At 44.9% G+C, this 24,718-nt stretch overlaps 1 protein-coding gene across 1 annotated transcript in view; it reads right to left on the bottom strand.

Moving 5' to 3' along the window:
* LOC107383695 (gastrula zinc finger protein XlCGF57.1) overlaps window positions 1-24,198 on the bottom strand; it is a 118,202-nt gene extending 94,004 nt beyond the window's left edge. Inside the window, 2 exon segments of the mRNA XM_054733874.2 lie at window positions 23,750-23,816; window positions 23,948-24,198. Of these exon segments, the coding sequence (XP_054589849.2) occupies window positions 23,750-23,759 (10 nt within the window). The 5' untranslated portion in view covers window positions 23,760-23,816; window positions 23,948-24,198.
* Window positions 24,199-24,718: the final 520 nt, after the last annotated feature.

The following is a 24,718-nucleotide window of genomic DNA, read 5'->3' as shown; positions in this document are numbered from 1 at the left end:
AACCGTAAGCTGGACAATGTCCTTGCTGCGTTGCCGGTATTAGTGCGCAAAATGGATGTCATCTCGGAGAGGGTCACTGGACGGTGTGGAGATGTTTAAAACCTGAATTGGCTTCAATGGAGGACTTGAATGATCAATAAAGACTTTAAGGCAGAGATGAAAATTATCTCTGCCTGACCCAAACAAAGTCCTGTTATCCAATCTGACGCCATAGCAGCCTTGGAGCTGCATGCTACAACCCCCACGATGGAAGGAATGCAGACAGATGCTGTGAAAACCCGACCTACCCCCCCGCCTTCAGATTGTGGTCTCTGCATAGCGAGGTCATCAAAATGCAGGAACTCAATGTGCTCTGTGCTTTCCCATGACCTCCCGCCCAACTGTGGATACAGTCGGCTGAGCGCCACAAGGGCTGCTCCCGCTGAGGAAACCAGGATTCCAGCCCCCCCCCCCCCCCCACCGGGTCTCATGTTGTGAACTGTGACATTCGTGCTTACATGTTGAGGTGTTTTTTTTTTCATAGTAGAGCTACTCCCTGCTGGGAGTAACTCTGTTCTGCCTTTTTTTCCCTCCCCCAACTTTCCTCATGTAATCCCCTCTTCATCTATTGAAATGAGCGCCGTTATGGCTGCTCTCGTGGTCTGCCTGTATCTGTTCTGTCTATATGTGTGTGTGTGTAACCTCGGTCAGGCTGTTCTGTGGAGTCAAGTTCCTACGCTCTGGTTCGCTGGAGCGCTGGCAATAAAATTTTCTCTGATTCTCAGACCCAAGGACACATTACAACAATAAATGAAAGAACATTAAAAACATAAATGGCAAATAAAAACATGTACTAACATTTACTCTAAGATCGCATACTAAAGGGAATATGCTAGCTTGAATAGGTGGGTTTTGATGTGTGCTTTAAATAGCGTAAAGGAGTCAATATTTCTAATGGGAGGAGGAAGTGAGTTCCAGAGTCGTCAGGCAGAGCGACTGAAAGCTCTGCTTCCCCATGGTGGTAAGGCGAGCTCAGGGTTGCATCAGATGGGGCGCCGATGAGGATTTAAGAGACCTGGATGTTTTAGCAATAGCGATTAAATCAGACAGATAAGGCAGGGTCATGTTATGCATAGATTTAATTGGGAGTGTCAGAATCTTGTAAATGATCTTGAATTCAATAGGCAACCAATGTAACTGTTTTAGAACAGGAGTGATGTGATTTCTTGAGGGGGGTACCAGTAAGGTTGATCGCTGCAGAGGTCTGGAGGAGTTGGAGTTTATCAAGGGCTTTCGTCAGAAGACCGAAGAGAAAAGAGTTACAGTAGTCAATATGAGAGGTACTGAGACTTTTGATGAGGACTGCAGCAGCATGGGGTGTGAAAAAAGGATGGAGTCTGTTGATATTGCGTAGATGGAAATAAGCGGCCTGAGTAACATGGTTCATGTGAGACTGGAATGAAAGTGTGCCATCAAGTATGACACCCAGACTTTTTACCTGCAGAGATGGATGAACTGTGGAGGTATCAATGTTGATCGGGGAAATTGTATAAAACGGAAGCAGTGCCAATCAGAAGAAGTTTAACTTTATTGCTGTTTAGTTTGAGTACATTACTTGTGTAGTGGGATTAGTCATCTGCCACCAAGTAAATGGACAACCTATCATTGAGGGAAGGTGCTAATATAAATAGGGCCTGGGGTGGCGCTACTGCGATCTTTGCTTTGGCTCAACTTCTGCTTCCTGGGTGAAGTGCAATTATGTACGGGACTCCGGCGTGTCGGACTGTGAGTAATATCCAAAACGCTGCAGTAGCTGCATGGAGTCTAGTGTTTATTGATTGTTCCTGTCGCAGGAATTGTTGCATGTGGTCCTCCCAGAAGAACGGAAGGCTTCTCTTTATCCTATGCGCTTCAAAGAAGTGGTATGTACATCTGCGCTCCTCTCCACTTAGCTGTGGCTGTAGGATAATGCTAACTAATGTGCCTTCCAGATCGAGGAAGGGGTGTGTCTCCACAGGAAATTCTGTTGTTCTGCTGCTTTTCTGCACTGTTCCATGGGATCTCTGTTTTCCTGTCGTTGACCCGGTGCTGGACTATCATCCGGCTCCAAGGCCTCTCCACCCCACTGCTCGGGCTGGTTAAACGGCATCAGCGGAGACCATCGGGAGCGGCTTTTCTCACTCACTACTCTAGACTGAGTACCAGCGGAGGACCTACACCCGGTGTGGGTTTGGGTATTTAGATGAGGGGCTGCGGGCCCTGCCGGCAGCTGTCGTCGGCCCGGGAGCTCATAAGGACGGTTGAGGCTCAGGCTAATAGACGCGTGTGCAGGCGAGCTGTATGCTCACTCATTTCCTGACGGCCTGTCCGCCCAGTTGTTGCTGTGTTTGTGTGTGTGTGGATTTGGATTTTCACTGTGCTTTTTGTTTTCTTTCCATTTAGGCTGTGAGCTGACAGTGGTGGTCGAGCCCTGGTGGTGGTCCCATCTGATGGTGTGCATGTGCTCCAGAGTCACTTCACCCCCTGAATGCATGCACGTGTGATTGGGGTGAAATTACTTGTGGTTTGTAGTTTGTCTAGAGAGTTAAGTTCCGGGCTCTATCTTAGGCAGTCCCATTAGTCAGCCTCAGCCTAAGTTGATTTGGTTTTAATTAGTTTTTATCTGTAGGTGCATGGTATTTTTAGTAGATTATTTTAAACTCATTTAATTGTTCTTTTAATAAATCTCTGTTTATGTGGAATGAAACTCAGTCTCAAGCTTGATCTGTAAAACTGAACTAACGTGCCTTTAGGTTCAGATGGTTTTGGTTCCTGATTATCAGGTGGCATTGTATTTTTAAATTGATAGGTGGCCCCGCTCACCACATTTGTCGTTGTTGGCAGGATTTTTGCTCTAGAGCTGAGACGTGGGTTCCATTGTTGTTGTTTTTTTAGAGTGTATTTTTTTTTATTTATTTGTTCTCAGTATTTGGGTTATGGGTAGCAGGTTGGAGTAAGTAGAACAGCAGAGTCTCTTGTGTAAGTGAGGAAATAACTATTCCTTACCGGTGAGTGCTCTGAGTTTTTTTTTTTTTTTTTGTCCCTCTCCTAAGTTGAGTGTCTACAATGGATGTAGATCTTCAGGAGTTGCGGGACTTAGTCCAACAACTGAAAGCAGAAAATAAGAGGTTGAGGCAAGAGCGGGATGTGGCTGCCCCTGGTCCCAGCTCTTCCTTTACCCCTCCTGCGATTTCGCTCCTTGGTCCCCCAAACACTTCTTCTGCAGTAGAGAAGTTGGTGTTTATTCCCCGTTTTTACTGGAAAAGGGGGCATTAGTCTAGCTGAGTGGCTTGAGGAGGTGCAGGCTTGTATGAGAGTACGTCATGTGTCTGGTACTGATGATGCATTTTTTTTGTTTGATCACCTGGGAGGGGAAGCCCGCAATGAAACAAAATTCCGGCCTAAGGCTGAAAGGGAGGATCCGGCTAGAGTGATTGCTGTGCTGCAGGAACTTTATGGGTACTCAAGACTCCTATGTGGCTTTGCAGGAGGCTTTCTTTCCCCGCTGCCAACAGGAAGAGGAGACACTACAGGAGTTTTGCCTAGCTTTAATGGCCCTCACAGCTGGAGTGAAGCAGCAGGCCCCCAGCGAAATGGTAAATGCTGCCACCACGTCCTACTGCAAGACAGTCGGAAAACTTGAGCCCGCCGAACGGCCGAGCCACAGTTCGAGGGGTATAGTTAGTGGCTCACAACTGGTTGCTGCTGGTCAGGGAGAAGCCTCGAAGTTGGTGTCAGATTGCCCCCATGTGGAGGTACTAATGGGAGGTGTAAATGTACCATGTTTGTTTGATACCGGTTCCATGGTATCTACGGTCACCGAGGGCTTTTTCCGGAAGAACTTTGAGCCTTGGGGGATGGACCGACTGCAGTCCTGTAACTGGTTGCAGCTCACGGCAGCCAACGGGTTGGCTATCCCTTATATTGGCTACCTGGAGCTTACTGTGGAGTTATGTGGTAGATCACTAACAAATTGTGGTGTGTTGGTGGTCAAAGACCCCCCGAGTGGTACCTCTGGTTTTCCTGGCATTGTGGGGATGAATATCATCTGCAAGTGCTACAGCGAATGTTTTGGCCAGCATGGGCTGGCTTTGTTTGAGCAACCCCCTGTGTCAGGGGCCCCTGAGCCTGTTGTCCAGGCATTGCAGAGGTGTCACCAGGGTAAGGGAGACATTGCTCAACAAACCTCGGGAGTGGTTAAGGTGCTGGGCCGACGGGCACATCGTATCCCAGGAGGCACGCTGAAATTTGTGGCCACCTCCTGCTCGGAACAGTTCACCGGTTTACCGGTGTTGTTTGAGCCCCTAGTGTCTGGCCTCCCTGCCGGGTTACTCACCTCTCCATCTCTGGTGCAAGCACAGAAAGGTACAGCTTATGTCCCGATCATCAACGTTGGCAGCGCGGATGTTTTGCTGTACTTACGCACTAAGGTTGGAACCCTGACGAGGGTTTTGTTGACTAGTCCGCCAGCTGGCTTAATGGAGATACCATCTGGGTCAGCCGTTGTCTCATCTCAGGCAGCCTCGGAGTCTGTAGTGACTCAGCTGCAGGCTCTGGAACTACCTGCTTTGACAGCAGAGGATGGGAATAGTGTGAGGTCTCTGCTGTTAAAATATGCTTCTGTTTTTCAGAACATGATGGAGACCTGGGGTGCACAAAGCTGATCTCCCATGACATTCCACTCATGGACGAGGCCCCTGTCTGGCAGCGCTTTAGGCGCATTCCACCGTCAGACTATGAGGTGGTCAGGGAGCATATTAACAACCTGCTGGAGGCCCAGGTAATCCGGGAGAGCAGCAGTCCATATGCTTCCCCCATAATGCTGGTACGGAAGAAGGATGGGAGTCTGCGCATGTGTGTGGACTACAGACACCTAAACAGCAAAACCAGAAAGGATGCCTTCCCTCTCCTCGTATCGAGGAGTCGCTCGATGCGTTGAGTGGTGCTCACTGGTTTTCCACTCTAGATCTGGCCAGTGGCGACAACCAGGTACCTGTTACTGAAATAGATAAGCCCAAAACAGCTTTTTGTACCCCTTTTGGGTTGTTCGAATGGAACCGCATGCCTTTTGGTCTTTGTAACGCCCCCAGCACCTTCCAACAGCTAATGCAAAGACTTTTTGGTGACCAACAGTGCCAGTCCTTGTTGTTATATTTGGATGACATTGTTGTTTACTCTTCCACCATCAAGCAACATCTGGACAGGCTGGAGATGGTGCTGGAGCGGCTGCAAAGAGAGGGGCTTAAGACGAAGCTGCCCAAGTGCGCTTTCTTTCGACAGGAGGTGCAGTACTTAGGGCATGTGGTTTCGGACAAGGGTGTTGCAACAGATCCTTCTAAGGTTGAAGGGGTGGCAAACTGGCCTATCCCTGTGACAGTGTCAGATCTGCGATCATTTCTAGGATTTGCCAGCTATTACCGACGGTTCGTGGAGGGGTTTGCCAAGTTGGCTGCCCCTCCTTCACAGGCTGGTTGCGGAGCTGGGAAGTGCAAAATCTGGCCGGAGGCAAGGGCAGAAGATTGACGAGTGCTGGACCAGGTTGTGTAACGACAGCTTTGAAGCTTTAAAGGGTCGATTGGTCACTGCACCGGTGCTAGCCTATGCCGACTTCTCTCTCCCTTTTATTTTGGAGGTGGACACTAGTTATGGAGGTTTAGGCGCAGTACTATCCCAGGAGAAGCAAGGGCAGGTGAGGCCTGTAGCCTACGCTAGCAGAGGGTTGCGGCCCACTGAATGCAACATGGCCAATTATAGCTCCATGAAATTAGAGTTCTTGGCGCTCAAGTGGGCAATGACTGAGAAGTTTAGGGAGTATTTGCTGGGCCATCGGTGTATTGTCTACACAGATAATAACCTGCTAAGCCATTTGTCATCTGCTAAGTTGGGGGCCACTGAGCAGCGTTGGGCTACCCAGTTGGCTTCCTTTGACTTTGAAATAAAGTACCGCCCGGGGAGGAGCAACAGAAACGCAGATGTGTTGTCTAGACAAAATCCACCCGGCGGACAAGAGCTAGCAGCAATTCTCCTAGGAATACCTCTCCCAACGCCACTGCAGCAGGTTTTACAGGCTGACCAGTCTGAGGTGGCTCAGGCTGCTGTCTTTGCATTGCCTCATTTTAATAAGGCTGACCTGTGTTTTACAGCAAGCCGATCCAGTCCTTAGTGAAATCAGGACATTTTGGATAGAAACGAGACATCCCACCCGTGAGGAAAGACTCCAGTTGTCTCCAGCTGCATTGGCCCTCTTCAAGCAGTGAGACCGGTCGGTAGAGAAGGATGGGGTCCTGTACCGGCAGATCCGGCTCCCCCGGGAGGCTCAGGGGGTGTTGCAGGTAGTGTTGCCTGCCACCCTGAGGGAGGAAGTGCTTACTGAACTTCATCAGAAGCATGGCCACCAAGGGGTTGAGAGGACACTGCAACTGCTCAGACACCGATGCTACTGGCCTAACATGACTGGTGATGTGGAGCAGTGGTGCAGTAAGTGTGAGAGATGTCAGGTTGCCTAGGATACCCAGCGGGGGCCTCAGACCTACATGGGACATTTGTTGGCCTCTTGGCCAAACGAGGTTTTGGCCCTAGATTACACTGTGCTGGAGCCCTCTGGTGATGGGTGTGAGAACGTCCTGGTGATGACAGATGTCTTCAGCAAATATACACTGGCTGTCCCTACCAAAGACCAGCGGGCTTCTACTGTGGCACAGGCATTGGTGACTGAGTGGTTCTTGAAGTTCGGCGTTCCAGCACGGATACATTCAGACCAAGGCCGAAACTTCAAGAGCACTCTCATTCAGCAGCTGTGTGCTTTGTATGGGATCAAGAAGTCCCGAACCACTCCATACCATCCATCAGGTAATGGACAGTGCGAGCGGTTTAATAGAACACTCCATAACTTGCTTCGCACTTTACCCATCTCTCATAAACGAGACTGGAGTTCCTACTTGCCACAGCTGCTGTTCTCATAGAACACCACTCCCCACAAGGCCACAGGGGAATCTCCTTTTTTTCTTCTGTTTGGACAGGAGCCAAGGCTACCGGTGGACTTCCTGCTTGGTCGTGTCCAGGACCCAGTGGGAGGCCATGTCCAAAACTGGGTCCAGAAACATCAGAGCCGGCTACAGTTTGCCTTTCAAGGGGCAAGAGAGAGAATGGCAGCAGCGGCTCAGCGTAGGAAAACCTACCACGATCAGCGGGTCAAAAGCTCCCCTCTGGCTGAGAGCCAGCAGGTGCTACTGCGGCAACATGGCATAAAGGGTCGGCATAAGATCCATGATCTGTGGAGCCCAGTGATACATTTGGTGGTGAAAGCACCAAAGGAGGGAAGCCCAGTGTATGGAGTGGCACCAGTGGAGGATCAGACCAAGGTCAGACATGTTCATCATAGCATGTTGAAGCCACTGGTAGGAACCAGTCCACTGGAGAACACTGCTCCCCCTCCATGGTTGTTGGTCCAACGAGAGGATGAATAGTGACCTTGGTGAGGGTGACCTTTTTGTTTTGGAATTCCAGGATTATGTGACAGTCCCGACACCGACCACCACAGTTGATCAGGTTACACTGGGGGCACTAAGGGCAGTAGTACATCCAGCTCTCATGGTGGTGAGTCCCACAGGGCCCACAGAGTCTGAGTTAATGGTGACCCAAGCCGTCCCACTTGTTTCGCAACCTGCTCCAGTTGCCCATTGCCCTGCAGTAACTGAAACTAATGTCCGGCGAACTCAGAGGCGCACTGCCGCACAGCACTTCAACCTCCATCACCTCCCTAGACTAGTAGGAGGGTCAGAGCAGCAAGCTGAGCCCCTGACTGTGGACAAATCAGGTATGAGGTGGATAGTTTTTAGACCATGGGAATGAATCCCAGGCTTTGGTGAGTGATCATCGGGGCGACGATCTATTTGGTGGGGGTGGATTGTAGTGGGATTAGTCATCTGCCACCAAGTAATTGGACGACCTATCATTGAGGGAAGGTGCTAATATAAATAGGGCCTGGGGTGGCACTACCGCGATCTTTGCTTTGGCTCAACTTCCGCTGCATGGGTGAAGTGCAATTGTGTATGGGACTCCGGCGTGTCGGACTGTGAGTAATATCAAAAACGCTGCAGTAGCTGCATGGAGTCTAGTGTTTATTGGTTGTTCCTGCCGCAGGAATTGTTGCATATGGTCCTCCCAGAGGAACGGAAAGCTTCTCTTTATCCTATGTGCTTCAAAGAAGTGGTATGTACATCTGCACTCTTCTCCACTTAGCTGTGGCTGTAGGATAATGCTAACTAATGTGTCTTCCAGATCGAGGAAGGGGTGTGTCTCCACGGGAGACTCTGTTGTTCTGCTGCTTTTCTGCACTGTTCCATGGGATCTCTGTTTCCCTGTCGTTGACCCGGTGCTGGACCATCATCCGGCTCCAAGGCCTCTCCACCCCGCTGCTCGGGCTGGTTAAACGGGATCAGCGGAGACCATCGGGAGCGGCTTTTCTCACTCACTACTCTAGACTGAGTACCAGTGGAGGACCTACACCCGGTGTGGGTTTGGGTATTTCGACGAGGGGCTGCGGGCCCTGCCGGCAGCTGTCGTCGGCCCGGGAGCTCATAAGGACGGTTGAGGCTCAGGCTAATAGACGCGTGTGCAGGCGAGCTGTATGCTCGCTCATTTCCTGACGGCCTGTCCGCCCAGTTGTTGCTGTGTTTTAGTGTGTGTGTGTGTGTGTGTGTGTGTGTGTGTGTGTGTGTGTGTGTGTGTGTGTGTGTGTGTGTGTATTTGAATTTTCACCGTGCTTTTTGTTTTCTTTCCATTTAGGCTGTGAGCTGACAGTGGTGGTCGAGCCCTGGTGGTGGTCCCATCTGATGGTGTGCGTGTGCTCCAGAGTCACTTCACCCCCCGAATGCATGCAGGTGTGATTGGGGTGAAATTACTTGTGGTTTGTAGTTTGTCTAGAGAGTTAAGTTCCGGGCTCTATCTTAGGCAATCCCATTAGTCAGCCTCAGCCTAAGTTGATTTGGTTTTAATTAGTTTTTATCTGTAGGTGCATGGTATTTTAGTAGATTATTTTAAACTCATTTTATTGTTCTTTTAATAAATCTCTGTTTATGTGGAATGGAACTCCGTCTCAAGCTTGATCTGTAAAACTGAACTAACGTGCCTTTAGGTTCAGCTGGTTTTGGTTCCTGATTATCAGGTGGCGTCTTATTTTTAAATTGATAGGTGGCCCCGCTCGCCACACTTGAGAGCCAAGATGTAATCTCCGATAAGCGTCAGAGAGGGAGGGTGGTAGAAGAGATGACTTTGGTTTGGAGGAGATGTAGAGCTTGGTATCATCAGCGTAACCGTGAAAGTTGATATTGTATTTGTGGAATATATGACCATGAGGATGTAGATAAATGACGAATAGAAGGGGACCTAGAACCAAGCCTTGTGGAACCCCTGCAGTGACCGGAAATGGATCCGAGGAGTGGGGTCGAACTTGAACATAGTGAGTATGGCCAGATAGGTATGAAGTAAACCAGGCTAGGGGGATATGACTAATGCCCATCGATTCTAGTCTTTTCCAGATTATACTATGAGAAATGGTGTAAAGTCAAACCAATCAATCAATCAATCAAGCAAGCAATCAATCAAGCAAGAAAGCAATCAGTCACCTGTATTTATAAAGCACCTTAGAGGCATGAAACATGCCACAAAAGTGCTGTACAATAAAAATAAAAACATAAAACCAGTATAAAATTAGAAAACAAATACGTAAATAAAGCAACAATAAAAGCATAACAGCATAAGAGCACGTAGACGTAAAAGCTAACCCATAGAGTTAAAAGCCAGGTTATAGAAATAAGTCTTTAAGCTCAATTTTAAACCCCTACTGATGGGGAAAGCTGAATACTTAAAGGAAGGGCATTCCATAGTCTTGGACCTGCCACCGAGAATGTCCTGTCCCCTCCTGTCCTCAGCAGAGTTCTGGGAAAAGGGAGCTGTAACTGGTTCACAGAACGGAGTGCACGACCAGGAACATGTGGCTGCAACACCTCTGACAAGTAGACAGGGGCCAACCCATTTATTGCCTTGAACACTGTGAAAAGAAGTTTAAAGCAAATTCTAAAGTTAACAGGCAGCCAGTGTAACACCGGGATCACACTGTGTGATTTTTGGCTATCATTGCCAAATTCCTCGTCCTGAGCAGAATCGTGACAAAAACACGGTTAACGTCAGGGGGATTTGCATATATGTGCACCATGCTGTGAACGTAGTGTTAATCCAAAATACGTGGAGACCAGTCTGGCGCTCTCATATAACCCTCTTCCTTCGTCTTTATCCAAAAAATTAAGGGATTAAGAATCCTCAGAGTCCACTTGCGTTTTAACTGTTTACTCAAAATTGAACAGGTACAAAAAACAAAACGATACAAAAGACTTTTCCATAAGCTGCTAATGAAACAAAATAGTAAGGAGGAGAATTAACGGGCAGAGGGAGGTCAAAAGACTGTCTGGCTCCACTTCCCGTCTTGTCTGTCTGAGAAGAGTCTCCATCCACTCCCCCCCCACCCCCACCCCACCCCCCCACACACACACACACACACTCTGTGAAGACGTTGCTCCGAAGATACGCACCAACGTCTTATGTTCGACCAGATCTTGTTCAAAATTCCCATCAGGCCACCAGAGAAATCACAAAAAATCTGTATCTTCATCTCTGCGTCTTCATTTTGTCCAGCTTCCGGAAAGTCTTGCCTAAACTGCAACTGCCAAAGTTCCTCTAACATGGCAACTGAAATCCTATTAGCAGTCACTTCTGTCTGCTTGTTTCTGTCCCCTGAAGCATTACAACCTCCAAGCGGTCCATTGATTGTCCATCCTAGTCTGGTTCTGATGCTGTATGGTCCATCTCCGACACTGTGGATTACCTGCAGTGGTTCCATTGCCTTGGGAACATTGGCTCCAGTAAGCAAACCTACTTCAGCCTTGATTGTAGGAAGCTTCACATCCAGGGGCGTAGCACCAAATTCTGGGCCCTAGGTACAAGTCTTCTAGGTGGGCCCCCATGCTCAATTACTTAATATCTCTCTTACATATTTTTTGTCATGCTATAAGACAAGACAATAAATATGATCTTAGTTTAACCTCTATATTGAGCAAATACAAATGCCAGCATAATAAAAGTGAAATGCCCAGACTTCACATATAATTATTTTTATTTGCCAACAACGTGTTCAAACAAAAATCCTGGAATTTATTTTCCAGTAAATGCCCACTGACGGGTCTTCATGTTAGCAAAATCACTTATGAGATCTTTAAAGTCCAATCCTTTGGCTAATTGGCTTTCAATAGAAAGAAGAACTAGGCTGTTCAGTCTATCCTGGGACATTGTTGATCTCAAATAATTTTTCTCCAGTTTCAGTTTGCTGAAAGCCCGTTCACCCCCAGCAACAGTCACAGGTAGTGTGCAAAATATCCTCAGTCCAATACAAACTTCTCCAAAAATGCTATGTAATTGCATCCTGTATGGCATTAAGCAGCTCAAGAGGAGACCGAATGTGTGGAAATGTGGCACCATATATTGTTCTCAGGTGTAGCATCTCATTCTCAAATTCAGCTGTGAGATCCTTGTAATGTTTTCTCATCAGTGCCTGGCATGATGTCTTCATCTGCTCTTCAGTCATGTCTGTCATGGTCCATGATGTTAAGCTTTGCTGATATATATTGATATATTAAATACATATGACATGAAATAAACCAGGTTCTCTCTGTGAATGTAATGTACTCTAAATTTTATAATCCCTGCATTATCAGCCAAATTATAAGATTGTCCGTTTTCAAGATCAAATATAAAGAAATTTAAAATAGGCTTAAAATATCTAACCAAGTCAATAACAATCCTCTAACACCAGTGTCATCATGCTATACGAAAAACAGTGGCAGCTTCCCATTCCTGAGATTACCACGAATCCATCGATACCAAGTTTGTCCTGGTCCATGACTGGGAAGGAGCTGAAATATCCACACAGAGTGAACCTGTTTTTACTGCGAGGTCCGTGAATTAATTGGCGGTGGCCGCCCGCAATAATAATTCAGATTAATATATATATATTAATTAGTGTTTTCACTGATAACACTAATTAATTTATATTTGATCTTGGTGAAACTAAAGGCGTTTAACACTGAACACCTAACATGAATGCAGCTTCTGAGAGCTAGCTAATATCAGCTAAAACTGTGTTCTGCTGCTGCTGCTCACCTTCCTTCTTGAAGAACCTAGTCAATACTTGCTTCTGTTCAATTAACTTTTTCTCCTTCTTTTCTTTTCTTTTCTTTTCTGGAAGCCAGATTTCCCTTTCTTGGGAAAAGACATGACTGAGTCTCCTGCCTCCAGCTCTGGCTGTCGGCATCTGCGATGTCTCTTTAGCTGTACATGCCCCTGGCCGCTGGTGTGGACTAAACCACTTTGCACATTTTTAAGGGGTGATAGATGCCTCAGAGATTATTCAGTTATTATTTTTAAGGCGAAATTCTGTTTCTTAACCTCTTTATCCAGGTAAAGGGAAGTTTATTAAGACATTAAGTAAGTTGGGGGGAAAAACAACAACAATAAAACATTTTTATTCAACGCTGTCTCAGGGCCCCTCCCTGCAGTGGGCCCTGGGTAAATGGTACCCTTCCCCCCCCCCCCCAGTCCGACGCCCCTGTTCACATCCTTCAAATGTGGCCAGATATCTACATCTTCCTGCCGGGGAATACTTTCTCGGGTCACTGGAATACTCTCATGAGAAAATACTTCTGGAAGCTGTATATACTGATCACCATCCAGGCTGTTTACAGCAGAAGTATTCATTAGTGATTCTTTTCCCATCGTGCGCAGTAAAATGTGGGTGTACGCTCCTTTACAAAAACCACACGGCTTGTTCTTTGCATCTAAATGGGTCGTCACCCCCCTTGGATTTTCCTGTTCATGAATGTCCATGTGCCCTCCAACATCAGCTTTAGGATGATAATTATTTGTAGAGAATACTCTTAGGTTGTGCTGCTGTGGGACGTGGTCTTTTAAACCTCTGTTTTGCAGGCTCTTTCACACCTGTCATCTCTTTAATATCTCCATACAGCGGACGAAGCATGTACTTAACCTGCTTATTGACAAAGTTAACCAAGTCTTTGAACTTTACACTTTTTCGTGTGTTCTCCTGTAGATCACAAGCCTTCTTTCTCCATGCCTCCCTAAGCTTGTGTAATGTCCAGAAAGGGTCAGTTTTCACCTGTGTATTTGACCAACATCATCTGCAAGAACAAGCCCGCTAGGGTGGATTTTCTCTTCTGTCTCCTAAAGGCTGGAGTTTCTACAGTGCTTGGCACACAAGATAACATATTGTCAACAAGCTGTTCTTCAAGGCCTCAAGCTTTCTCCTTTTCGCTTCCACAGGATTCCTGCCTCTGAATAAAAAGTGAACATTCACAGCTCATATGAGATAATTATTCAGATGTTATATGAATGTTTGAATAATCTGTGTTAAATCTATGAAGTTGAAATGAATATTGTCTTGCAATGATCCATTTACATCTTTTAATCAGTGTGCTGACGTGACAAGCTCATCAGCCATTCTCTCATCCACATGACCATATGACAAGGTTAAAGTTAAAGTCACACACAGAGTTTAATCCACAAATCAGAACTTTTTGTTTCTGAGGAAGGAGTGGTTTCTGAGGTTTGTTTAGTAAACCTCCCTAACACGGCACATTCTGACTTGCTGGAATATGACAAGGAATTATTAAAACAGAAATCACTTCCCGGAGTGATTCCGTTTTGAGCAGAACTTCAGAGTGGCCAAACCGGAGTAAACTCTTTGAACCATCAAAGCTTTTGACATGCAGTCAAAACCTGCACCTGCCGCTGAAACAGCACGGCTCCTTCAGAGCACAGCTATTTGAGACGCCATACATGTCTCTGCCACTACCCATGGATCAAATACAGGATCCATGCATATGAAATATTACATAACAATTACTCAGGTGAAGCTTCCATGTGTCCAAGTCTAAACAGCAAAACAGTTAGAACCAAGTAAGAGATGACGGACATTTTTAACTCAGAGTGTGCTGAGATAGTGAACTCATGAGGACTTTAAACCATGGTGTGTAATTGTTTAGTCATGTGAACAGTGAATGTAATCACCCCAGAAGCGTAAATGTGTGTGTTGTGTGTACATAATAATGTAAATTCAGATTGAATAAATTAATCCTATACAAAATCTGCTGATTTTTGAAGCATTAATGTGAGTATATCGGTATCGGCAAATATCGGTTATCGGTCATAACAGTGATCTTTATATCGGTATCGGCCCATCACTAATTTCTAAGAATAGAGTCGCCAATAATGACGTGGTTGGGGCAAACAGCGGTCGAGGGGAATAGGTCAGATGCTGTGGCTCATGTGACGTTGTTTGGTCAGAAGGAACAAAAATCCCATCTGATGATATGAAACTGGAATTGACAGACTTGGAGGGAGTCTTCCTTCCCTGCAGATGGTCAGTGGAGTGGTCCATGGAGATCCTTTCCATTCCAGCATCCAGTGAACTCCAACGAGTTGAGGAGCCAAGGCAGCGTGGGAGCAAGGTCATCCGGGACTGGCCTGGTTAACGTTTGTCCAAGAGAGGCAGCCAGCACAGACAGTTACACCGGCGAGAAATATTTGGCTTGGGCGGAGGCAATAGAGGCAAAACCATCCATCAGTCTGTTTTCTCCTGGATTTCACATCTGAAACAATCGGCCAAATCATCAAACGTAGCCTGGTTTACAATCTTGACAGCAGGCTTTGCTACTAATTTCCCTGTCACTGTTAAATGTAGACAGTGAAAACCACAGACATATATACGTAGACGTCCCGTGGACTAGCGCTGCCCATTGGAGCTGCTGTAGTGGCCGGCCGCCATTTTAGATGGGTCTCCGTTTGCCTCCAGTGCATTCATTTCTGCTGAGGAAGTTGCTTAACTAACTAAAAACACATTTTATCATGCTCTTTCACAAAATCAGACACAAGGTATGGCACGATATTTAAAATATAAACATAATTTAACAAAATAAATAAAATAAATTTAAATATAAGATCCTATCAGGTTGGCTAGCAGGGCCTGAAATTCACTGCGGGATTGCGGGTATTGCGCGTTATATAGTTGCTTCTCGCAAATCCAGTTTTATAATGCGGGAAAGTCCCGCACAGCCTGCAGCGAATGTGGACGTTTGTATCGGAGCCATTAAAATCCCACAACATCGAACCCGTTCTTCATCTTGGTGATTGGCGGCGCGCTGGATTTTTTTTTCTCTCCACTTATCAAAATACGAGCTCAGTCCCTTGCTAGCAGCAAAGCAGTGCTTCGGTTGTCGGATTTAACGCCTGCATGCAGACATGGACCGCTGGTTAAAACGGAAATCTAACAACGAAGGGGAATCTGCTCCCAAAAAAACTGTACAAGAAATCCCCAGCACGGAAGGCAGCGAGGGAGGAGGCGTTGGAGGCAGGGCGGGTGGCAGCGCCGATTCCAGCGATGCTGTGAATGAGACGGATCCTCCGGACTTTCAAAAAGGTAGTGCCACTGAACGTAATGTTAGCAAGCAGCCTAAAGATAAGTTTCAGGCTAACTGGCTCAGACTGTATCCCTGGCTTGAAAATAACAATGGTGAAATGAACTGCTCCATTTGTAAGATGTACGGCGCTGTGCCTTTTGCAAGTCGATGCTACAAAACATGAACTTTACGTCGTCACGCTGATGGTGTGTCTCACACTGCAGCAATAAAAAGAAAACGTGAGGCGGATTCAGCTAAAAGTGTAATGACCAAAGCTATCGAAGATGCACATTTACAGTCTGCTGCAGAAATGAAGGGGCTCCTGAAAACTGCATATTTTATTGCAAAAAATGAAATGGCAAAAGCTAAATTTTGCCATGTGGTTAAATTCCTGAAAGAAATGGAGTGTCCTGCTTTCAAAAAACTTACAGAAACATCAAGCTATGGTAGCTACATCAATGAAAAAGGACTGTCAGAAATGCAGCAAGCTATTGCAAGCACACTTGTGGAAGATATTGACAAAGCTGTTGAAAGAAGTCCAGTGTTTTCATTAATATTGGATGAATCTACTGACATTAGTAACACCAAACGACTGATTATCTATGTCAGGTTCATAGATGACAACAACGTCAAAACAAAACTGATAAGGAATTCTGAAATTGCTGATGGAAGAGCAGACACTATTGTTGAAGATGTAAAACAGCTATTGACAGAAAAAAAACTGGATGGAAAAAAACTTGCTGCAGTTTGCACTGATGGAGCTGCTGTAATGACAGGATGCAGACAAGGAGTTATTAAAAAGCTCAGAGAGCTATACAACCCAGACCTGGTAGGAATCCACTGTACGGCTCATCGTCTCGCACTTGCTGCCAGTGATGCAGCCAACTCTGTGCCACAGGTGAAACGGTTTCAGCAGGATTTGAGATCAATTTTTATTTTTTTCAGTAATTCTGCTGTCAGAAGCAACAAGCTGCATGAATTGCAGAAACAGCTGGATGAACCCCAACTGAAGTTCACCCAGCCGCATGCAGTAAGGTGGCTGTCAATTCACAATGCAGTGTCGGTAGTGTGTAGATCACTGAAATCCCTGAGAGATGTCCTGGAGCACATGGCTTCCTCTAATGCACAAGATGCTGACAAAGCTAAAGGTCTGCTACTAGCTGTGAGACAGTTTAACTTTGTGGCTCTTTGTCACATGATGAAGGACGTACTGATGCATGTAGTCCTTCTCTGAAAACATTTTCAAAGAGAAGATCTGGACTTCTCCACAGCACAGCCAATGGTTGAAAGTACCAAAGAAGCCCTGAAGGAAATAATCGTCCACCCTGGCCCTGCAGAAACTGAATTCTTCAGCTCTCTTGATGGAAACAAGTTTAAAGGAGACAAAATTTTTGACTGCCACACCCAAAAACCAGCCTTTGATGACATGAAGAGCAGGTACGTGGGATCTTTAATAACAGAGATTGAGAGAAGATTCCCCTGTGAGACACTGGATGTTCTGTCATGGTTTACGAATTTGGAGCCAAAAAAAGCCATTATGGCAAAAAAGTCCGATAACTTTTCTCATTATGGCCTTGAAAAACTCGACAACCTTCTTGCACACTTCTCAAACTATGTAAGTGCAGTGGATGGACGCTCGGAGTTTGCCTTGCTGAAGCAAACTATGGTTTCCAGTGACTCGTACGCCTCATTGACCTTCCAGCAGTTTGCAGAGGCTGTTTTGAGTGACCATCGGGGTGTGTTCACTGAAATGGAGAAGCTCATTAAGATCGCTTTAGTCATCCCAATTGCCAGTGTGTCATGTGAATGCGGATTCAGCACACAAAACAGGATAAAAACAAGATTCAGAAATTCTCTGAATAACGCAAACCTCACCAATCTGATGCTGATTTCAGAGCTTGGCCCTCCGCAAGAGCAGTTTGATTTCAACAGAGCTTTCATCAAATGGAAAGAGATGAAGCAGAGGAGACAGAAGACAGAGAGGACAGAGGACCAAGCGGAGCGTGGGAGAACCCCGCTCCAAAACTAATTAGTACTGTGAGCTAACAGATACATTAATGTACATAGTTGCAATCGTGTTTGATGCCACATCAACGAAACTGTTTGTGTTAAAAGTTAAGTTAATGAAAATTCATCAGTTTGAGATAGAGGAATTCAGAGAAAGAAATCAGAGTAAGAAGCGAAGATGGAGACAACAGATAAAGAAGCACAAACAAGAGCAAAGATGCAGCCCAGAGAGTTGGACAACAAACTTCAGCAATGAAAATTGTTAAGATAATTTCAAATACCAGTGCAGCAAAAAGGAGCATTTTTATTTGATTTTTATACTTCAAAGTTATTACAATGGAGAAAGATGCAGTGTTAGAGGCCAAGAAAAAGACAACATTCGGACAAAAGAAAAGAAGGCCACAGATGCAGCTATGAGGACCACTAAGCAAGATTAAAAAAAGTTAATAAATGCATCAATCTGAGGTAAGAATACAACAATGTTAAGGCCTGTTGTTAATCCCACAAGTAGTTCCTGGAAAGTTTATATTTATTTTTTTAACTTCTGTGTGAGGAAAGAAATCAGGCAGAGGAGATGAAACAAAGAAAGGGACAAGAGCAACGAAGATGAGAATGCTGCAGGAGTCCAATGAAAGCTGCTTATAAACGTGATGTAAGGTATGATTAGTACAACATAAGACTGCACATTTGGTAATCACCCCCCCCCCCCCCCCCCATATATATAAATTCCCCCTGTACAGACATATGTGAAGGGGGAATTCCCCCCTGTTTTTAGAAGTGAATTTCAGGCCCTGGGCTAGAATTGTCACTAGCAAACCCACATGATCAGTTTTCAGTTGTCACTGAAATAAAAACTGTCTTTGTTAAAAAGACGTTATGTAATACAAACTAGGGATGCACCGATCAGGTTTTTTGCTGCCGATCACAGATACGATCACCGATATCAAAGAATGCTGATCACCGATACCGATCACCGATACCGATCACGTGGATTGGCCAGAAATTTTCTACAACATTATAATGAGTGCTACAAACTACGTAATCTGGGAATAAAGGAAATGTAACCTAATCTAAAATGGTCTGTATTAGGGTCGTCACGGTGTGAAGATTTTACCTCACGGTTATTGTGACCAAAATTACCACGGTTTTCGGTATTATTGCGGTATTTTTTTTAAACATGCTACATTTTCACACAATTAAATAAACCCTGTATGTCAGGAAATATTGTCCTCAGTTTGTGTCTAAATTTTGCCTAAAATGTGTTATTTTGTAATTATGTTGTTTATTTGTTTACATTTTTCCCTTTAATCTTTAAAATACCAATATTTGCCCATAACTTCTTATTTTATGTCTGTTTGATGTCATCATTTTAAAGGTATTACATCAGATGATACTCAGTACTCAAGTAGCCTTCTAATCAGATACTTTTTTACCCTTACTTGAGTAATAAACCCAATATCAGGAAAGTATTGTCCTCGGTTTGTGTCCTTCCAGTGAGCTTTGCAGATGTGGGAAAATGTCATCAGGCAGTAATCGTTGTTAAATTCATAATTATTCTCGGAGAGAGACCAACTCTTATCTGCCCCTGGGAGCCCCGTAATGCATAGCGTCATTTCAACATGGCGGTGTCCGCGACACGGTTTATATGCAGGTAGCGGCGCTGCGGCTGCTTTATATAGAGACTCGTTGCATTCTCCCTCAACCCAAATCCTCGGATCACGCATTTTAGCTGAAACGCTAACGTTAGCTTGCCTTGCGTTGACTGTAGAGTTGTGGGTGATGGTCACGCAGATGTGTCATGAGATTTGAAGCGTTGCTGCCTTTCACAGACACTTTTTCTGCACGTGCTGCAAACAGGATAGCCGTCTTCTATCAACTGTCCCTCGGCATTCTTCAAATATCCAAAAAATGCCCGTAGTTCCCACTTTGTCTTCTTTGAGGGATAAAAAAATGTCCTGAGCGCTGCCGTCTCCTCCTTTGGCCATTATTTCAGCTTTAGCTTCAAGAAAGTTTTGGTTGTAAACATCAAAGCGTGCATGTGCCGCCGGCAACTTCAGCAGATGATACGGTGGCTGGTAAGGGTCACCGCGCCTACACCGCAGCCTCGGTAATCCACCAAGATAATATAGTTTTTTAAAAACAAGACGGTTATTATTATTGTCGACTTTTTTTTACCGGGGTTTACCGCTACACCGGTTACCGTGACAACCCTACCTGATCGGTCTGCTTTGATCTATTTTGAAAACTCCGATCAAAACCGATAGGGGCGCTATCGGCCGATTACGATCAAATGCCGATCCATCGGTGCATCCCTAATACAAACTGAATGAATTAAATAAAAATGGCTCAACATTATTTTGGATTATTATGAAAAAATGACTTTTGAAAAAAAAAAGACATTTTAAAAGAAGAATGAAAAATATTTCATAATACTGAGCTTAGATTTTACATAACATTCTGTTATTTCATTGTCAGATTACATGATTGTCTAGTATTTCTTCATGTAGATATTTATTTCATAATGTCTTATTTATTTATTGAATTTTGAATACTTTTGAGTTCCATAACAACAGAGCTGCTTGAAATGTTGTTTTTGTTGTTCAAATATTAAAATCAGATGCTGCTGTCCTTAAATTCTTTCTTTCTTTCTTTCTTTCGGTCTTTATTTTGGTTTATAGCATTAACATAAAATTTTTCTTTTCAAACAAAACAACAACATTAACAACTTGAATTTAAACCAAAAAAGGAATAGGCAGAAGCAAAGCTTATTTTAGCCTACCCTATTTTCCACCTAAGATACATAACCAACATACATTTCTTTTATTTTCCCCAATATAAATAACCACAATGAAAATTCATTAATGTCTATACATACTTTTCATACCCTGTAAATATGTGACACTTTACACCTGCTTTAAACTTTAGTAAAGAAGTACATTTCTTCAAATCATCATCTAACTCATTCCACAATTTCACACCAACAACGGAAACACATCTTGATGTCACATTAGTTCTGGCTTTTACACATTCAAACATAAATACACCTCTGAGATTATAATGATCATCTCTTGGTTTGAAATAAACTTTTATGCAATTTGGGATATTATTATTAACTACTTTATGAAGAATCTCTAAGATTTTTTACTTTAATTATATTTCCTAATTTTAGCGTTTTAGTTTGACTAAATAGATTATGGGTTGGTTTGAGGTATCCCAATTTATTAACTATTCTAATCGCCTTTTTTTGTAATTTAAATACAGTCTCAACACACGTTTTACCTGCATTTCCCCAAACCTCTGCACAGTAAGACAAATAAGGCATAACTAAAGAGCTATAAATCAAAAACAAGGCTTTTTTATTTAGTGCATCACTAGTTTTATAAAGTATAGCAATAGATTTAGACACTTGCCGTTTGATATATTCAATATGTGGTTTCCAACTGAGTTTACTATCAATAATCACACAGAGGAATTTAGTTTCATATACTTGTTCAACTGGGACTCCATTTAAATACAGCTTAGCACCGTCATTGTCCCTGTTCCCTGAAAATATCATAAATTTGGTTTTATTTTCATTTAGTGATAGCTTGTAATCAAACCATTTTTTAACTGAAACCTAGGGCTGTCGCAGTAACCGCAAAAATGAAATATCGCAATATGAAGAAGCCCACCGCGCTGCATCATGGGCCACCGCGATTACTGAACGTGATTCAACTCAATGATGCGTGTTGAGAAGGATGGCTGCACTGGTATCAAAACCAAACGTTACTTCGCTCCTTTGGGAGCGCTTTGGTTTTCAGTACGTCAGCTGCTGCACAGCCAGAGTCCTTGGCCGAGACAGAGCTGCCACCAGCGGCAAAAATAAATAAATAAACGCTCGGAGACCTGCTGAAGTCCCGGACAAGCACTGCTTCTGCAACCGTCCCGAAGAGAGTTTGAGCCGAGCTGGAGCTCACTCGCTACCTGCAGGAGGAATGCATCCACCCTAAAGAAACCCCCCGGACATGGTGGAGCAACAACCGGGAGAGATTCCCTTTGCTCGCCAGAGTCGCACGCAAGTACGTGTGCGTTAGTGCAACGAGCGCACCATCCGAGAGGGTTTTCAGTGTTGCTGCAAATGTTGCCACCCCTCTCAGATCCTCTCTCAAACCGTATATGGTTAACATGCTGGTTTTCCTTGTGGGTAACAAGGACGTGCCCGAGCTATAAATCACCGTCATTCGTGTGTGTGAAAGTGAAATGATAGTGCGCCCCAACCCCCCGCCCCGTGCGCGCCCGGTACATGTAATTTTTTATGCTTGATTTTAAACAACTAAACAAAATGGGGACTTCTTTCTTATTTGTTAGATGCTGCAGCCAAATTTGCATTTAAAAGTTTAACCTCCTGAATTTTGTTGTTTTTAAGTTCAGTCGGACTCCGACTGTCGGAGAAACAAACGTTACTGCAATCTGTGTTGTTACTGCTCTTTGATCTGCATTCAGTAAAGTGTTATTAAAGAAGGCACTGTATTTTTAACCTTTTTTAAATGTGTAAACATTATGTTTGGATAGTACTGCAATAAAAAAAGTGCTGCAATAATATTGCACACCGCAATATTAAGCCACCCTGAATCACCGCAGGGGGAATTCCTCAACCGCGACAGCCCTACTGAACCCAATTCGTTTTCAACCTCTTGTAATAATTTACTCATATCTTTTCCCATACAAATGAAATTTGTATCATCTGCAAACATAATAAATTTTAACCGAGACGATACAGAAAAGATGTCGTTCAAGTATAGGTTGAATAATTTCGGTCCTAGCACCGAGCCTTGCGGTACACCACATATTACTCTTTCAAGCTATGAATCTATATCATTAACATTTACATATTGAAATCTACTGCTTAAATAACTTTCAAGCCATTGATTGGTTTTACCACGAAGACCATAGTATTCACATTTCTTGAGCAGGTATGTGTGATCAATTGTATCAAATGCCTTACTCAAGTCAATTAAGACAGTCACTACATGAAGTTTTTGATCCACTGCTGTTGCAATCTCGTCGTCGTCGTCTTCCTCCGCTTATCCGGGTCCGGGTCGCGGGGGGCAGCATCCCAACTAGGGAGCTCCAGGCCGTCCTCTCCCCCGCCACCTCCACCAGCTCCTCCGGCAGGACCCCAAGGCGTTCCCGGACCAGATTGGAGATGTAACCTCTCAAACGTGTCCTGGGTCGACCCGGGGGCTTCTGCCGGCAGGACATGCCCGAAACACCTCCCCGGGGAGGCGTCCAGGAGGCATCCTGACCAGATGCCCAAACCACCTCAACTGGCTCCTTTCGATCCGGAGGAGCAGCGGTTCTACTCCGAGTCCCTCCCGAATGTCCGAGCTCCTCACCCTATCTCTAAGGCTGAGCCCGGCCACCCTACGGAGGAAACTCATTTCGGCCGCTTGTATCCGCGATCTCGTTCTTTCGGTCATTACCCAAAGCTCATGACCATAGGTGAGGATTGGGACGTAGATCGACCGGTAAATCGAGAGCCTGGCTTTCTGGCTCAGCTCCCTCTTCACCACGACAGATCGGCTCAGCGTCCGCATCACTGCAGACGCCGAACCAATCCGCCTGTCGATCTCCCGATCCCTCCTACCCTCACTCGTGAACAAGACCCCGAGATACTTAAACTCCTCCACTTGAGGTAGGACCTCTCCCCCGACCCGGAGGTGGCTCTCCGGTCGAGAACAGACGGCTGTTGCAATCTGCTCTACCAAATCCATAACTGCTAATGAGGTTGAACGATTCTTCCTAAACCCATACTGATGGTCGTTTAAAAGATCAAACTTGTTGGTAAATGTTTCAAATCTAATTACAAAAAGTTTCTCAAGTATCTTTGAAAACTGTGGCAGTAAAGAGATAGGTCTATAGTTACAAGCTAATAATTTATCACCACTTTTATAAATAGGAATAACTCTGGCTATTTTCATTTGTTCTGGGACTGTGCCACTTGAAAATTCTGCGTTTGTGTCAGGGTCTCACAGAAAAAAGGTGTGTGCGTGTGTGTGTGGAGAGGTGGTGGGGGGTGGCAAGAAGATACCGGTGATTGATTCATCCATCCATTCGTACCTGTCCAGAACACACACACACACACACACACACACACACACACACACACACACACACACACACACACACACACACACACACACACACACACACACCAGTACCTGTGTCCATGCTGATGGATGATCCTGAAGTGGTAGCAGGTTTTCTTTAGCCGTGTTTAGCTAACAGCTGCAATAGAAACAAAGCAGGAGAGCTGATTAAGATGCTGCTTCAGAACAACGCAGGAGATTAAAGATCCAACGCTTTGGTTCTGATCAGCTGAGGACAGATCCAGTCTGGAAAAGAGGACCTTTGCTCACCAGAGTTCACGGAGTAGAGCTAACCTCTTTTTCCTCCAGAGTCACATTCAGATTCGGGGCTTTTCCGTCGGAGAGTGTGAGCAGGATGGATGAGAGAGCGAGCAGCGATCCTGCATCATGACCAACTCAGATGAGCGAGTCTGATAGAGGGAACCTCTTCAGTCTGATGAAAGCAGCAAAACGAGCGCGTTTCTCAGAGAGGCCAAAGAAACAACAACGACAAGCTGACTGTGCTAGCAGCTTCCGGTTTCTGCTTTTTTTCCGGTTGTTGGTGACCAGCATCACTAGCGCCACCTGCTGGACTGGAGGCTGACTGATAAACCACACAACTTCCTCAGACAATAGTTTTACGTGTCATAATATTTCATTATTTTAGGCAGTGTTTTCACATTCCATGCTGACAAGTAAAATACTTTTTTTCTTTATAATGTTTCATTATCTAAATTTGACCAAATCTAATTTTCCCTTCATGTTGTGACCTATAGACAAACTGAAAAAGATCTAATCACCTCCGTTTGGAGAGGGGGAGGGAGATAATGGGTTTAGAGAGCACATTAAGTTCTAGATATGGTTCCACAGCCTTCACCGGTCACAGTCTCGCCCAGGCTGGGATAGGGAGAAAGGGTTTCCATAGCGGCTGCAGCATTCCATATTTCTTCTGGGGGGGGGGGGGGGGGGTTTCAGCCTCACAGGCTTCAAGGGCACCAGATCCAGATAATAAGAATTGTTTTGGGTAGAGACAGAGATAATTTCCTCTCTGTCTTGGAGTTC

This window comes from Nothobranchius furzeri, chromosome 2, assembly GCF_043380555.1.
Source record: "Nothobranchius furzeri strain GRZ-AD chromosome 2, NfurGRZ-RIMD1, whole genome shotgun sequence".
NCBI classification, from domain to species: Eukaryota; Metazoa; Chordata; class Actinopteri; order Cyprinodontiformes; family Nothobranchiidae; genus Nothobranchius; species Nothobranchius furzeri.
Note: the sequence above shows the minus strand (reverse complement) of the source record. Positions and strands in the feature narration are given on the sequence as shown.